A 17,015-nucleotide genomic window follows, 5' to 3' on the forward strand; every position below is an offset into this window, starting at 1 on the left:
AAAGGATAATATATGCACACGCTTGTCAGCTCTCAGCTCCCCCTTCGCACTTCTGTGTAGAGCAAGTTTGAAAAACCGCGTGGTCTGGTTAAACATAAACTTGTCAGGCAGTTGCACTTAGGAGTTTGCACTACTTATGTCATATTTCTTAACAAACCCGCAACTGTTTGAATGGGACCAAACATGCCAGCAAATTCGTCATCGCTGGACTGATAAACTCGATCCGCGGCTATGTAGAAGGCATCGTCGTTGAAATATTGCTGCATCATGCTGCTCGTCTCCTCGTCGATTATATCTGATGCGCACCACGGCAAGTGCGAGACACACAACCAAAAATTTTGTATGAAAATAAAAAACAAAACAAGAATTGTAATTAAATAATCAAAAAATATTAAAAGGGTGCATAAACATCATAATCATAATAACTGAATTCTTTAAGAATAAATAAATATGCAGTTAAACTAAATTCAATAATTACTCAAAAATCGTATTTAAAAGAACTTAATTTTCCTAAAAGCGCTAATTGTATATTACAAGTATTTAAATCTTAATCATATTCATATAACGTTTTGGGCAAAATAAACTATTTTATACCATTCACCCTCATGAATGCAAGCACCGACCAAATTATAACCTTTATTTTTTGATGTGGCGCTGCATTAAAAGGCAGCATGAATATTTCGGAGCCTGAAGTGGGTAAGTATTATACTTTATTACGGATGCGACATATGAACTAAAGTTAGCATTGTGGTGTTGGCTAAAGGGTGTCTCCGAGCCCAACATGTGGTACTAAAGCACTTTATCTAAAGCAAACAATGATATTATAACTTCTCAAATAATGCTCAGGTGATGCAAGCCACGTAAAAAATAAGCAATAATAGAAATAGTCTCAAACAATTTACTTTATCCACCTGACTAACAGTCAATTAAAGAATTTTCACAATGTTTACAAGAGTAGTATTCTATTTTCTTTACGTTTTTGCCGTTAAAACAAAAATTTTGGTTTTTTGGAAATTCAAGAAAAAAACAAACTCTTAATACTCGCAGCTGTTTTATCTGCGCATGATGGTTATTTTTATTATACTCTGTTTTGGTGCAATACCCGTACAGCTGACCAACATTTCATATGGACTCTTTTGGGGCTAGATTCTAGTATCTAAAAAAAAGAACCGAAGCTATTGAATTAATATGAACTCTTCCCTAATTTGGAGTGTGGTTTACTGCATGCTACTCTCACTTTTGTATATTTTTATTTAAGTTGGAATTTTTATTAAATCGCTGTTTTTGAGTAACATTTACAATATTGCTTTACTAATGGAGAGTATTGCGCAGCCGGCTCCACCCGACTGGAACAGTATTACTTGTTATATTGTTTTTGTGTATTTTTGTAGCGATATTGCCAAGTGTGCATAATTTACACTCTTGCAAATTGCATGAATATGCAAATAAGAAACATGTGAATACGCCTCGCATCGTATTTTTTGTAACATGTCGAAATATTACGTATACAGCAGAAGCAGAAGTTGAAATATGCAAAACCCAACGGCTAGAGCCTCGTCAGCTGTACGGCTATATAAATATTCGGTATATTTTATAAGGTATAGGTATGTGTACACACCCTGACACAGTTTTTGGTTTTAACTCACCCACAATGTTTAAGTTGACCGAATAGCTGCGCACCGGCTGCGTTGATATTTGGCATTCGTAGACACCAGCATCCCGCTGCTGGGCCCATTTGATTTGCAATGTCCATTCATCAATATCACGATGATACGAGGTCTGAAAACGCTGATCCGTTGTATAGGTATATGTGCCCACCGTGAGTATGTGCAGATCACGATGTCGTATCCAAGCCACCTGTGAATATGGAGAAGCAAAATTTAATTTTATATTTGCACGCATGTGAAAATGCAACTATCAATGGCATTATCTAAAGGCGAACCAAAACAATTGCCACTTGGTCACCACAAACTGAACAATCAAACATTTTAGGCTCAGAGTCAATAGCAGCCGATTGCAAGTTTGTTATTGTGTGGCTTACGAAATCACCAAGCATAAAAACCAATTAATTCAATTAAATCAAATAATTAAGAATACAAATTTGATATGTGAAGGAGCGACTGGACGAGGCAGAGTTTAAGTGTATGTGATTTGAATAAATAAACTAGGGTTAACATCATGTTTGACCCTGTTTCAATATGCATTTAATTTTCCTTTTATTACTTTTAAATTATACGAAAAGCTTGTCATTTATTTAAAGTACGTCAAAAACTATTTGTCAGTGTATGTGCATAAGTCGATTTATGGCTGCTTTTCAGACTTATTAAAATTGAACTAAATTTGAATATATCATCATGTGCCTTTTTTGTAGCATTTGTGCGTCGCATGCTGATTTGCATTTTGATTAAGCTAAGAAAAACTTGTGTGAATTTGCTGGGATTTGCTTTGGTCAGCCTAAGTCCGAGTCTCAGGCTCATTGTCGGTCGCAGCCACAGGCCAAAAATGTATGCAGCTCACAATCTAAATATTAAATAACTAAAAATTAGTGTGCGCCACGCATGACAGCGCCGGAAAATGATACTTCCGTGCTCTCAACCTCGACATTCCTTTTCCGCATTGGCCACTACATTTTGTAAATTTTTTATGTTCCATTTATTTTTTTGTGTGCTGCCACTGTTTTGGCAAGTTTTTGGGCGCCTTTTTATGCGGTGGCCAATTGCTACAGTAACAAATACACACACATGCACACATTGGTAGACACAGAAACAGACAGGCAGACTAACAGACAGTCAGACAGACAGACACTGCGTCAGAGTCAGCCAACTGTGCCAGGCATCCATCTGTGCAGTTCCAGTTGCCGTCTGTCTAATTCGGCAATAACAGTCCAAGCCTGGAAAAAAAACTTTATTCCGTCAGAGTTTTTGCCGCACTGGCAACATAAATTTACCGTTGGCCAAAAACGAGCCGCCAGTTAACTAGAGAAGCTTTCCCCTGCACTTCCTTTCCCACTCTCTTTCACCCTCTGTCTCTATCTATCGTTCGTCCTCCCTCTCTGTCTGCTATGTGTAGTTTACTGATTGCGGAAGCGGATTTGGTTATGTGGAAATCTATAACCCCCGTCCAGGGTGCCAAGTCCAACGCTCGCTTAACGTAATCAACGCTGGAGCATTTATAACTTCTGGCCCTAAACGAGAAGCACCTGCAAAGTTTCTCACGATTGCATGCAGGCCGTATATATGTGTTTCGAACGTATGCGAATACATCCGCAATGCTGAAGTGTGAACTATTCGGGTATGTTTGATTGTTTAATCTTATCGTAAATTACGTTTAATGCTGGGCTCATGTCCTGGTCTGCAACAGATTGTGCTGCAGTGGCAGCTAGGATATTGACAGCGTGACTAAGTAACTAGCCCATTCTACGGGTTGATGAACCAATTGCTGGCTAACATTTCAGACGTATCGCAGTTATGGCAACCAATTTAATTGGTTTGCTGAAATTCAATACTTTGTTAAGCAATTTCCCAGAAAGAGCATTCAAGCGAACTTGTACAACAGTTTAAGTGCTGCTCCTCAAGCAGTCAAAAAAGTTGGAAAACGAGATGTTAATTGTCTAAAGCAAATTTAGCCTTGAGGCTCCGAATATCCAAACTGTCTCATATGGCAACTGGCAAATGGTCAAAGTTTTTTTAGGCCATGGAAAATCAAGCGACGCCATAAAACTAATGACAATATCTGGACAGGGTACATGGACAACATGTGTTGGCTTGTGTTCTGCGCCTCAACTTAGGTTCATTGTTTCAACGTCACGTAGTACATAATAAACTGACAGTAAATTTAATAAGCGGCTGCTATTATGGCACACACACGCACGCAGACTACAACACATGCGTCCTATGGCAATATCATATAGCAACTATATGAGATGGCCGACATATTGGCCGCACTTGTCGCTACATTTTTGTTTATTAAATGTAAATAAAAATAAACATTATTAAAACAGACGCCCCCGCAGCAGCAGTCAAGCTATTGTTTTCGGTATATAAGCATATAAGCTGGTTTCATATCATGTTTGTGTATATTTTTTCTTCGAGTCCACGTTATCTTTTCACTGAACGCTCTTCTCTTTAACTTGAGTGTGCAGCTTTTTGAGTTCACAGATATATACCACAAAAGATGGCCATTTAAGGATTTGTATTTATGCTTATCCGTATCTTTGCGCGGGTCGTACTCACCGTCTTGTTGCCCAGATGCTTGACACGACAGCCCAAATATGCGGATTTGCCCACAAGGGATGTTATATTCCTTGGCATTGTCAAATCAAAATACGGCTCATTCCATTTGTGGCCATGCGGATAATGTAATGGTGGCAGATGTGTTGGCTTTGAATCTGCATTATTATGATTGTTGTTGTTGTTCACAGATTGCCGCTGATAGCACAATGTTAGCCCTGCGAGACAGAAAAAAAAAAAAAAACAAATCAAAAAAACGTTTCTTTCATATTATATAAAAATAAATATTTGTTCATGCGTAATTTTCCATTGGCGTTGCCAATGTCCGTCAGCGTTATTTAACTTCAATTTTGGTTATACTTTTATTATTAACTCATAAGCCGAGCTAAGCCACCTGCAGGACAATGCTGTTTGGCGACTCGTTTCTGCTTAGGAACATTGCCTTTGTGGCCGACAGCATCACGAGCTCCGGCTTGTAGGGCGGAAACAGGAAACGGTTCTATCCAAAATCTACCTTATTCATACTAATTGTAGTTAAATTGAAGAGTTGACACAACTTAAACATGCACAACCGGGACCCCGCTTTTGTGTTTTGTTGTGATCCTTGTGTAACTAAAACTAAAATTGCGCAAATGACAAACTCATTGTGCCGGGTCTCAAGTGTCGGTGGCAGCTGCATGTGCCTCGCTGGCTCGTCAAGTGCGCCCCTTGTGGAGTGCCGGTTGTTGTTGCTTTTGGTTGTTGTGCATTGCATTTATGGGCCGCTGACAGGGGTTAATTTTCTAATTACCAGACGCGTCGACTTTCTATGACTTCGACAGCATTCGCGAAATGAGAACGCAATGTTTTTTATGACGGACAGAGTGTCCCGACTATGAAGTGTTCTGATGTTTATGCTCTGCTACGACTAAAGAGTACTTGAGTTGGGAGTGCCCGACTCGAAAATACCCTTATACACGCACATACAAGCTGGCACGAATCGCTTCCTATAGATAATTCGATAATTCAATCTTTTTTTATTTAAAAAAAATGTATACGCTTGCGGTACAGATCAATAATATAACAAATATGAATAGAAAGCTACTTTTACATGTTACATACATTTTCACAAAACCATTATGCCCTATTTTCAACCATTTTGAATGAGCACTCAGTATAAAGAGAAAATGGCAACAAAAAGCTCTAAACAGCAAATTTGCACCCAAAGGCAAACAACGACACAAAAAACTGGCTGCCGTATTGAGAGGCTCATAAAACTGCCCATGTCAAATTGAGAGGCGTCGTAAAAAAAGCAACAATCACAACATAAGCAGTAGCAAGCATAACAAATGAACAAAAACTTTTTAAAATGTTCAGAAGAGAGCTTACAATAAAAAATTCAAAAACTAAAAGCACAAAGAATGCTACCATACGAAAGTAGAAGGAGAAAACTATACTTTACCGCAAATGCATAAAAAATAGCAAAGTGCTACGTAGTAAGTATACAATTTTTAAATATTTAAACATTTTTTTGCCAATCCAATTAGGAACTTTAAAGTGCATTCTTTTCAACAGCTAAATTTGAGACTGGCTTAAGGTGTATATATGTATATATGTGAGCTATATGTGGCCTGTTACCAATCAAATTTGTGCTACTTGCCTGCATCAAGTGTTTTGTTTACTCAAGCAACCAAGTGTCGTTTAGCCGACGTACCTGAGGCAACTCGTAGCTGCTAGTAAATTCCATGAAACTTTAAGAGAGCTGGCCCCGAAGCACTACAACCGCCTTTGACAGGATTAAAATGTTCTGGCGAGCCAGACGACTTTGCAGCAAGAGTGGGCCTGGCAACGAGTGGCCAGGCAAACACTGCAACGAAGTGAATGCAAATAGCTGCGTTCGACTGGCTAGTTGGGAGTATGAGTATTGCTTTTATAACAGGAAGGTGGTGCAACGCCTACTTCTCTTGCTACTCAAATAGAAATGCAGTCAGCAGTGGACAAGCTTTTGGCTTCGCTTCATGCAACGGTCCGTACAGCGTACTCTTGCCTGATAATATTGCCAATATGTGAATTGTTAGGTTAAGGTTCAAATCTGCAAACAGTATTTATGGCAATAACTAACCCGTATTCATAGCTTCGTGTACACTCTATATGTCTGTCATGTGCCATAATTTATAAAACTCAAATTTAAATATGCGCTCTTAACATTCACATAAAAGCAACTAGAATAGTAAAGGTGGGATCAGCAAATGCAGCCGCTGACAATTAATGATTGATTGATTGATTGATTGATAGATTTGTGACAGTGGGGGTTGTGGTCGCATCGCTCACCAAAACAACAGAGCCAGAGAATCAACGAATCAATGAGAACCAGTAACACGGTCAGCCATAACACAATAGGGAGCCACACTCAGTGCTCATTTGCATATGCCGTGTTGAACAGTTTGTGGCCTTGCCCTGTGCCGACCTCTCGCTACGGCTCATAATGAATCATTGCCCCACAGCTAGGGGACTCATTTTACGCAAAATTACCTTTGGCATCCGCTGCAAACGTTTAGCAACAGAACAATTCATACTGACTGCAAGGTGCACACGATTACAAAACGGCTTGGGGCTGAGCTTAAACGCAATCATATGCCATGAGCTCAACACATTGAACCCTTCTGGCAACAATGACCATAAAACGCTTAGTGCTCTGCTTGTATGCGTGTATGTTTGTTCCTGTGGGTTGTCTATTTAATGGTCTTCAATATTAAAAAAGTACACTCAAAGTCATTACAAACGTAAAATGCAAGAAACAAATAGATTATGTGAATTTAAGCTCATAGTGAAAATGTAATTTTTTTATCTTTAATTTATTTTATTTTACTTCAACTCTGGCTCTCCACATAAAACATTTTAACGCACCCCTCGTAATATTAAAACACAAACTTCTCATTGTTGGCGAATCAGTAAAGTCAGCTTAATAAAAAAGTTGAAAAAATGGAGGGTGGCAAAGCGATTCTCAGTTAAGTGTAGCGTGAAATAGAAAGAGAGCTTTCAACTGCTCTCAGGGAAAATGTTGCCTCAATTAAAGATAAGTATCAAAGTGCATAATAATCAAAAGGCACCCAGGCGAGAGACGGGCCAATGAGTATCTCGGCAGGTGCCAGGGCCAGCAGCGTCTAGGTTGGAGGGCGTGGCACAGTGTAAACACAGTTATGCTGCTTCTGCTGCTGCTGCTGCTGCTGCTGATGCCGCTGCCTTGTCAAAATGATTGTCTTACATGCATTACACGTCGCTTGGCTCGCAGCATTCTCGGGCCATGGGCGCACCTGACGTATGCGCAATTTTTCACCTGCTCTTTTTGTTTTACTTTTGTTGCACATCGTTTTTCATAGACTGCAACAGCAACAGCAACATATAGCAACGACAACATGGCCAGTTATTTTCGTGCCGTTTTTACTGCATTTTATGCAGACTGGAAAACAGGAGCCAGGAGCCAGAAGGCAGGGGAGCAGCAACAAAAGCGTAGTCCAAATCCATGCCAGGCCTGCCCTCTTTTGGTCATTGCCTGTTAACACACCCAATGGGAGTTATTAATGTTTGCGGCGCTTTATTTACGGCTTGCTAGCAGGCAGGCAGGCATCGGCTTCGAGTCGATTTTTTACCGGCCCCGAAGGCACCAGAACTCGCTGACAGGCAGCAACTCCGATGCCAACTCCTGTGGGTCTCCACGCAGTTGATTTAAATTTGGCGTAGTTAATTTTTAACCCAATTCCACCGGCTTTATTTATGTGAAACGCCCATTTAATGTTGCATTTTTTTATTGCCAGCTGGCATATCAGCATTTTGGGGTCCAAAATTTAAGATATTCATGGAGGACGTGCTTTAAGTTTTATATCAACATGCCTCAAACTAAAAGACAATCCTTGAGAAGAGTCTGTATGCATTTCTACTATTCCACGTTTTTAAACTTTTATCGACTTGTCACATTTTCAATCCCTTGAGTGTAGCCCGTATTCCTCAGGCTTTCAACTTTCAACTTGAATTGCTTGTCATGTTTCATTTGAAAATCAAATTTTAATTAAACTTGTATGTCGGCCTTCTTTCTACACTTGGCCCTACTGGCAGAACCTACTACTGTCGAATGCGGTAAGATAATGTTAAGCAAATTTGACTAGTGTGTGAGAGTAATATTCTACTGTGATAAAATTTCACTTTAAATTTCCATACAAATCTAATATTCACATGAAGAGAAAAAGTTGTATGGAATCATGATGCACATTTTGTTTTGGTTTTATTAAATTGTTGCAATGTGCAACGTGTTTTGCTTGGGTTAGTTTCACGCAAATATGTGTCAAAATGGTCAAAAAAATCAATAGACATAACATTTCCTGGAACTTGATGCCTAATAAAATATGCATAATTACCAATACAAGAGCTTCACGCACTGTCTGTGAGTCGATGGCGATGTCGATGACCAGAGCCTCGGTTATTATTAACTGCATGCAACGGGAGCTGGTCACAACAGCACGACAACATGTGAATAATGTGCAGTGGCAACGAACGGAAACGGAAGTGAATGTTGAGGGCAGCCAACCAATATGCCGCCCCCAAGTTAAGTTGCCTGTGTTGTCGCTCAGTTTGCGCTTCATCGCATGCCAAGCTTTAAAGCGAACATATCCCTAATTTGTTTGTCCTCTTTTCACCGGTGATGTTTATTAATGTACTTTTGTTGTATTTATTTAAGCAATTATTATTTCAGTCATGACATCCGGGGGCGGACCAGTGGCAGCAGAGAAATGCCAATTAAATTTTACCATTACCCAAGCATGAAACTGATTCATCAAATATACCCTAATTCAAATTCAATATTTGCTCAACACGTCACAATGCTTATCAATAACAAATATAAACTATTTTCTACTATTTTTCATTAAACAAAATACAGCAATTATAGTTTTAAACTATAATAAAAGAGAATATATCGACGCTAATCACATTATTTTGACGGTTGCATATTTGCATTTAACTCATATACAAATACAAACAACAAAAAACTTTTTGTATTTATTCAAATACAATAAATTTTGTAGGACCAAAGATCAAAACTTTTTACAACAAAAATTTGCACTATACAAATAGAATGATAGGAGAACAGAGCTCTAGTAGAGAATGCCAACGCGGAGATACTATGCATCTCTATATAAACAACTTAAATTTATTGCTTACGGGAAAACGGAATGAGTTTTAAAGAAATTAATATATTTCCGTATGGTGTCACTGTCTTGTTGTCTCTGACAGATGGAAAGATCCAACGTCGTCTTAATCAAGACTATACTCTTGGGTCGGAGCTGCTTTTTACAACATATGTACAAAGTCAATATGCCCTTTTAACCCATTTTCAGGGGTCCATGGTAAAAAAAGCGAGATAGATATACCAATAGAAGGAAACAGAACAAACAGTTGAAAGCGTCAAGAATTTTCTGTTTGATGTTGTGCGGCGGCGGAAATTGCAAAATTGTAAAGCGCCACTTTCCGGCCATTTGGATAGCTGTCCAGCTGGACACTGGCCCAGTGATTTTTAGTCAATCAGTGCGGCCAGTGGTCCAGCTCTTGTTTATGTGTTGCAAGTTTGAGTTGTGTATGTGTATGTGTAAACATGTGTGTGTGTGTGTGTGGAGATGCGTGTGTATTTGCTGAGCATGCCCTGACCAGGCGTTAATTGAATTATGTTTGCCGCTCAAGCGCTCTTAAAAAAAAAGATGAAATGAAACACAGAAACTGAGTTAAATATGAAAGTGGCACTTTGCAGGGAATTCAGACCGAAATCATGAAATTTTACATATAAATAAGCCGCAAGACATTAGAAAATGAAAACCAACCAATTAATAATATTAAATTAAATGCAAAACAAAATACGAAGCAAAATTCATATAATGAAGCCTGAGGATCCAACCAGATTTGACGATACATCACTGTATGCTAATTTTTATCCAATATAGTAAACGTTCAAAAAGGTAATTAAATTTAATATTGATACTAAAAAAAATTATTACAAGTTTTTTATAAATAGATATGGAAACCTTGTCATAATTATACCTGCCCTTTACCCATTCCGAATGTATTTTGAATTATTAGCACTCTAATCGATCTGGTATGTTATACCCTTATTTATATATCTGTTTGTGTGAAGGTAATATAGCTATTGCATTAATCCAATCGAGATTCTATCCACCCACAGTAATGTTTAATCATTTGCTTAGCTACCAGTGTACGCAATTTATTACAAACAATCAAATATCAATAGGAACAGCTGAAATTACACAGGCCACCGCACAAATTTCTAAAACGAGTCAACGTCGAGACTCTTAAAACGAATAGCCCAAAAACTAACAGTCGGCCCTTGTGCCAAATATATATGAAACAGTAAAACTTAATTTGGTGTTTATGCCACAACCTAATGACAACTGTCGACAGCCAAATGGCGGCTGGCGGTCATTGCTGGGGTTTTGTCTTGGCGCCTGGTCCGCTGAGGATTTAAGGATTAATAAGCCAAGTTTGGGACGGCGCTAATGAACTGTGCGCTAAGCCCCCAGAAATGAACTGACGAACTGCAAATGAGCGTGCGACTAGACACACAACTGGTCGTATGTGTGATGGCCAGCTTAGTCAACCATTTGACATTTTGCGCACGCATACATATACATGCGAGCTATATGCGAATTATATGGGCAAACAAACGTAACATTTGCGTTGATTGCCAAATGCCGTCGGCTGCTTTTAGGCCATGATCCAGCTGCATATAAAATATAATGAAGAGAAATAACTTAAAGCGACGCAGCCATAAAATAAATGAGGCAGCAATGGCAAGTTTTGTGGCTCAAATGGCATGTTTGTGGACAACTCACATGCTCACATGTGTATAAGTGATAGGTATGCTTATGTCCTTAGCTTGAGCGAATTTCTTGGTGATTTGCATTGCCAAAAATTTATAGGCAAAAAACCTTGTCAATCCTTTTTGCTGATCGAGGGCTTGGTCAAAGTTTTATTTGGCTTATTTATTAGGCCCTATACAACATTTGCATGGGCAGCCAAAAGACATTTGCGGCCGATTTTATGTCGGCGCATTCAGTGAATACCAACAGGATGATAAATCAAAGCTGCTTACGGCTTTTATTGGACTTGTTCGGGAATTTGTTTACGATACGGCTCTAACAACAAATGTCATCAAATGGTATTTGTATTTTTAGCGTAAATTTCATAAATCAAAACTTTTGTTGCCCCCGAAAATTCTTTGGGCAACTTTTGATTGCCTTTTTAGACATTTTTAAGACATCCTCTTTTTCTCCCATTGGATACATTTTGCCTAGCTGGCAAAACAACTTCAAAGCTATTGCGTTGCTAGCTTAAAAGTTATGATGCCTCACATTTCATTCCGCTCTGGGCATTCTGTCGCACTGTCTGACTCATAATTAAATAAATTTTCATTTAGCTTGTTGACACATTTGACTGCTCATTAAACATTTAAATGGCGTTCATTTCGGCCACACTAAATCATGCATGCTTTGTTCCCAACTCTGTGCACGCTTCTGTAATTTATGCTCATTTCGATTTAGTATTTTACTATACTAACTTGTTTAAACTCGACCACATATCACGCAGCAAAAAGCCAAAATAAAACCAATGTCATATTTCGTTGGCTGTAATTCGTGCATTAATTTCGATTTAACGAGCATGCGAAGCAGAGGCCCCAGAAATCACGTCAACAATAAAAACTGAGAGGCGTCGAGGGACCCCTATTTAAAATATATACATATATTTTCTCCTATCAAATCTGTATGTGTGTGTCGCATACAATTTGCCTAATGACGACAGCGAAATATTTGTGAGATATATATACACATGTTCATATTAATAAATTAAATTTATTTATACACAGGGAACTTTTACTCAAAAAATATTAAAGAAATTGGGGTATATATATTTCTTCCGGGTTTCATTTCCCAAGCTAGTGAATAGACATGGTATTTTCTGAGTCGAAGGCCATAGTGATAGTCATTGATAATAATAAATAACAGGGAGAAATATAATAATGTTAAAAATAATATTAATAATAATAATAATAATAATAAAACTTATAATAATTAAAATAATAATTTGATACATAATAGATATGCCTAATATGCTTTACATATATTAAAACTAAATCTACAACTGAAACTGCTGATTTTTTATTTTAAACATTTTTCAAAACATTTTGTGTACAGAAAAATTCTGGTGACACAAAACATAGGTACATCCACCAATTTCGTTAGATAAATTGTGTGCTTTCATTATGCAACAACTTTATATCTGCTGTATATTTTTAGGACAGGGTTTTATAGATACTGCCCTGCGCCTAGTTAATCCCATTTCAGTTGTTTTAAGCAGCTAATATCATTCAGCCAATATATTGCGTAGTCGCTTGCACTTCCCATTTCCTCGTATTAACTTGTTTTTATGTTAGGGTCCAATGCACATGGGAAAATATGTTGACTGCGCTTTTACAAGCTTTTAATGAGCATTGCCATCACAAATTATATTTGCCAAATGAACAACTCAAATTTACAACATAATTAACGAGAGGTATGCATTATATCATGAAATGCACTAACAAAGTAATTTATGCATGGTTCGTGAGTGCACTGTGCTACACGGATTTAAGTTACCTGCCCGAGTCCAGAATTGTATTTAATTGGGGCATATTTTATATAGCCGCCATTTAGGCGTCTATTAATTATCTGTAAATGTGACAAAGGCAGAATCACTTTTTGAGAGCTCAAGAGCTGGTTGGCGTTGTGTTTGTTTGTTTTTAATGATCCTAAGATTTGACGACATAACGGCATATTAAACGCAGAAGAACGCTGCAGAATGCTTACTAACGATGTACACTAAAAATAAAGCAAAGCAAGAGACGAACGAAAAAAATCTCCACAGCCAGACCAGGCCAACAATATTAATAGGCACTTAAAACTGTGTGGGGGCTGGCTAGAGAGAAATGGATGAGTGGGTGAGGCGCGTAGACAAGGACGGACGCGCAAGATTACGAGCTGTGGAGCGCTGATGAAGACACGTTTTTACATTGCGTATATTGACGTTAAAATTAGATGCCAACTTGTCGGCGACGCGTCGTTGGCAGAGCCTCAGCCTCTGCAACAACGCGTATCATATTTTAGCTGATGTTTAAGATGATGATGATAATGGCATGATGGGATGATGCCTCTACCTAAAGATGCCGCATGTGAATGGTGATGAGCCGCCCCCCACCGTCCCCGCCCGACACCTTCAAATGCAGGTGGATGTTATAAAGCCGATGATATATGGATATCTAACACACATATCAACATGCTAAATAGACCAAGCTAGTGTTTAATATTTTGTTTAGGAGAACATTTTTATACCAAGCAGAGAGTATTATTATTTGTCACAAATTGTGAAACACAGCAGCTTACGTTTTCGATCTCATTAACTACAAATGAAGCACACAGTTGGGTACCCTTCAAAACATTTAATAATTGTCGACGTATGAGCGATTTTAAATTAAATTAAAGTAAGATGTATATATCAACCCAAGTCCCTCATTTCGTCTGTATGTCAAAACTGTAAATAGTTTTTGAAAATATTTCAAATCTTTCAGAAAGAATTCAAAATTTCTGAAAAGATTATTTTTGTTAACGATGATGATAGTTTGCCCTTTCCTTACGATACTACCTGTAAAATAGCAAAACCTGCTTGTAAAATTTGTACCGAAAGATTGTGTGTGAATATAATTTAATTAATAATTTTATGATTACTTTTATAATTTGCTTGCACCGTGAGGGCCGTATAAAATTTATTCATAAATATTTGAATTATATTAATTGTTTTAATTTCACCACTTGTTCGGCTCCAATGGCTCGACATCTCTATACTGCTCGCCAGCCTTGCACAATGCCGGATACAATCTGTCATAGCCGTTCTGGCAGTTCAGACTCTTCACTCTATAAATGGCATACTCGGGCATATAATTGCTGGCGTAGTTACAGGCCATTAGAAAGTTTTGCGTCTGTCCCATGCCATATCTTATGGCCGCACAGCCCACATGTGTGTTGTTGTCGCGCGCCATCACCGCAAAGTTACGCACGAGGCTGTTGAGAGATTATAAGATAGAAATAGAAATATAAATACAAATCCCAATGATTGCGATTTACGCACTCGGTAATTTTGGGTTCCTTGGGCAGGTATTCCACTCGCTGCTGTGTTATGTTTTTATGCTGGTCCCACCAGCGGTCAATTGTAGAATTGATCAGCTCCTCATTCGACACATCAGTCTTATTTATTTTAATCAGTGCCAAATTTTGACCAGAATTACGAAACTCCGGAGTATTGTGGCATGGATCATACTTCAGTGAACATTGTTTTACATTGAGCATAGCCAGCTTCTCTAGTTCCTCATGCCATTGCATTGTGGCCATTTTCTCGGGCACCTTTAAGTTCTCCAACTTACCAGAGGCAAGCAAATTCCGGTGCTGGTTATGCTGATTAAGAATGATCGGCTGATGCTGAGTAAGATTCAAAATCTGCGCATTGGCTGGACAGAACCTGGCTAGCTCCTGTGGGTTGGTGAAACGATCAGCTAGCAGGGCAAGGTAGGTGGAGCCCTCATACTTACACCATTGTTCTTGCAGCCAATATGTTTTTTAAGTGAGGGACACAACCCTGTTTGGCAGTAATTGGTAACTGCGTCCTGACTATGGACTTGCTGCAGCATCAGCAGCAAAACTGTGGCCAGTAGATGCTTGTAGTACAGTTCCATGTTGCTTGATGTTTGTTGGCTGATTGGTATGGGACTGTGGCTTTTATAGTTGCCTCCAGCCATTTAGCCAGCTCACGCAGTGCTGCTGTGACAACTGTTTTTGGCCAGAACATCTGTTGCTGTTCACTTTACTATGGCCTACTCATGCCTATGCAGCTTAGCACATAATTCAACACAAAAACAGACACAAATTTTCCACACATACACGCGCACACACACAGACCATTATTGGTTCAAATGTCATGAAAATAAATCTTACTTTTGTTCGGGGCCTATCAATGCCAAAGGTATATAAGCTGCTAGAGTGAAGGGTTGCCGCCTCGACTTGCCACACTTGACATTTACAAATAAAAAACAAAAAGCAGCAGAGGCAAAGAAAGATGAGTGCTGAAATGTGAAAGCAAAAATTCTTTTCACGCTGAAATTTAAACAGTAAAGACAACAAAAAAGTGTTCTGTAAATCTCTGCTGCAATTCATGAAAAGACAAAAAGCTGGAGAAAACAAAAACGGTACGGTAGAAAGAGAAATGAAAATGCCGCCATGCCCTTGTCGTTCATTTTCTACCTGAATTGAAATAGTTTTTTTTGACTCCAAGGACCGAATGGACATTCCCCTCCAACAGTTTTTCCCTTTCATTAAATGGCGCAATGTTTTCAAGCTTACCAGAAAAAAAGTGAAAAATACTGCTTTCGCAAGAAAAAGTTGTTGTTCTATGGATAAATTTATAATAATATGAATAAAAATCATCACTATTCCTCAAAACAATAAATTTTTAAAAATGTTATTAACCGAACTGAAAGATTGCAATTGTTTAAAAAGTCCCAAATTGGTTCCTCTTAATCGATTGGGAATATTGAAAGATGGAAGAAATAAATAAAGAAATAAAATAAAATAAAAAATAATAAATAAACTCTTTAAAAATACTGGTTACGTCCACTAGTTATTGTCGCATCAAAATATGATAATTGGATGTAAACAATTTTTTCCTATAAATTTGAAAATAAATCATACAAATCTTATGCAGCTCTCACAGAATTCTTTTTCGTCTCGCTCTCTTAATTTGTTCTTTCGCAAGGTATAAGAAGCAACAGATAAGTCATAGCAATGACCCATTCCGCAGTCATGCTAGGAGTCTTAGCTTGGCCAGATTATCTTGTCATGACAGCAACAAAAAGAGCTACTTACAGCAACGAAAATCTTTAGTTTCCTAAGATGCTACCCAGCCGTTATTATTATTTTTGCTGAAGCCAATTTAATTTCAAGCTTTATGGTCGAGCAGCAAATAAAATAAAATGCAAAGTGAGCTATAAGATAGTGTGAGCGGTGTAACCGACTGTGCAATACTCTATAGATGGTACAATAAAAGCGTACATCTGTCTATTGGCTTGACTTGAAGATACGAAAAAGTGTATTCAAAGTTTTCTTCGTACAAAAATACGGGCTATAAGCAAAACAAACATTCCCTTAAACTATATACCCTTTAACAGTTTTGAAGAGAGTATAAAGAAAGGAGTAACAGCAAGCTGAGTCCCAGAAAAATCCTCAGCAGGTGCAAGACGTGTCGGTTGCATCTACGGCAATTTTTCTGTGAAGGTTGCTACCATTTAGAGAATTAACTGAACGGTTTAAGCAAAGCGAAAGACAGAAAGGAAAATCTTCGTCTTACACTCGCTTTTCACTTAATTGGATTTGCTTTGGCATCCTGTTCTCTCTACCGCCTATTCAAGGCTAATAATTGCAGTTTGTAATTATTTGTACAGGGCTTAGCGCTGGAAAAGACAGCAGCTTAAATGTATCTCCTAAACATGTGCCACTATCACATTTCGCTCTCTTTCTTTCTCTTTTTCTTTCCCTCATCGCTTCTCTGGTGACTGCTTCGAATATTTCAATTTCAAACAGTGTGTGTTATTTAAATACTGAAATAAACAGAAAGTTATTTTGGATGCCCCTGCGGATATAATACACTCGCACACACCAAACTAATATG

General features: G+C 38.2%; 2 protein-coding genes and 1 long non-coding RNA gene across 3 annotated transcripts in view; 1 reads left to right on the forward strand and 2 right to left on the reverse strand.

Annotated features, from left to right (window-relative positions):
* Positions 1–17,015, reverse strand: part of dpr10 (defective proboscis extension response 10) — a 39,055-nt gene that overhangs the window by 5,604 nt on the left and 16,436 nt on the right. Inside the window, exons 3-4 of the mRNA XM_002047789.4 lie at positions 4,233–4,447; positions 1,647–1,857 (exon numbers count right to left, since the gene is read on the reverse strand). Coding sequence (XP_002047825.2) covers positions 1,647–1,857; positions 4,233–4,447 — 426 coding nt within the window. The remainder of the gene's footprint in view (positions 1–1,646; positions 1,858–4,232; positions 4,448–17,015) is intronic.
* Positions 8,228–9,124, forward strand: LOC138911114 (uncharacterized). Its single transcript, XR_011416443.1, has 3 exons — positions 8,228–8,342; positions 8,445–8,901; positions 8,956–9,124. It is a non-coding gene; the product is annotated as an uncharacterized lncRNA (long non-coding RNA).
* LOC6623374 (antigen 5 like allergen Cul n 1) lies at positions 14,027–15,105 on the reverse strand. Its single transcript, XM_032434759.2, has 3 exons — positions 14,884–15,105; positions 14,427–14,824; positions 14,027–14,359 (listed from the first exon to the last, which is right to left on the reverse strand). Exons 1-3 carry the CDS (start codon positions 15,088–15,090, stop codon positions 14,104–14,106), a joined length of 861 nt encoding a protein of 286 aa, XP_032290650.1. The 5' UTR covers positions 15,091–15,105; the 3' UTR covers positions 14,027–14,103.

Source organism: Drosophila virilis, chromosome 3, assembly GCF_030788295.1.
Source record: "Drosophila virilis strain 15010-1051.87 chromosome 3, Dvir_AGI_RSII-ME, whole genome shotgun sequence".
NCBI classification, from domain to species: Eukaryota; Metazoa; Arthropoda; class Insecta; order Diptera; family Drosophilidae; genus Drosophila; species Drosophila virilis.

Excerpts from the sequence above, each read along its gene's own strand:
- LOC6623374 (XM_032434759.2), bottom strand. The coding sequence starts at position 15,090 with ATGGCTGGAGGCAACTATAAAAGCCACAGTCCCATACCAATCAGCCAA. Across the intron at positions 14,825-14,883 it reads TTGGCTGCAAGAACAATGGT|GAGCTAGCCAGGTTCTGTCC; the intron begins GTAAGTATGAGG and ends ACCAACCCACAG. Across the intron at positions 14,360-14,426 it reads AAGGAACCCAAAATTACCGA|CCTCGTGCGTAACTTTGCGG; the intron begins GTGCGTAAATCG and ends ATCTCTCAACAG.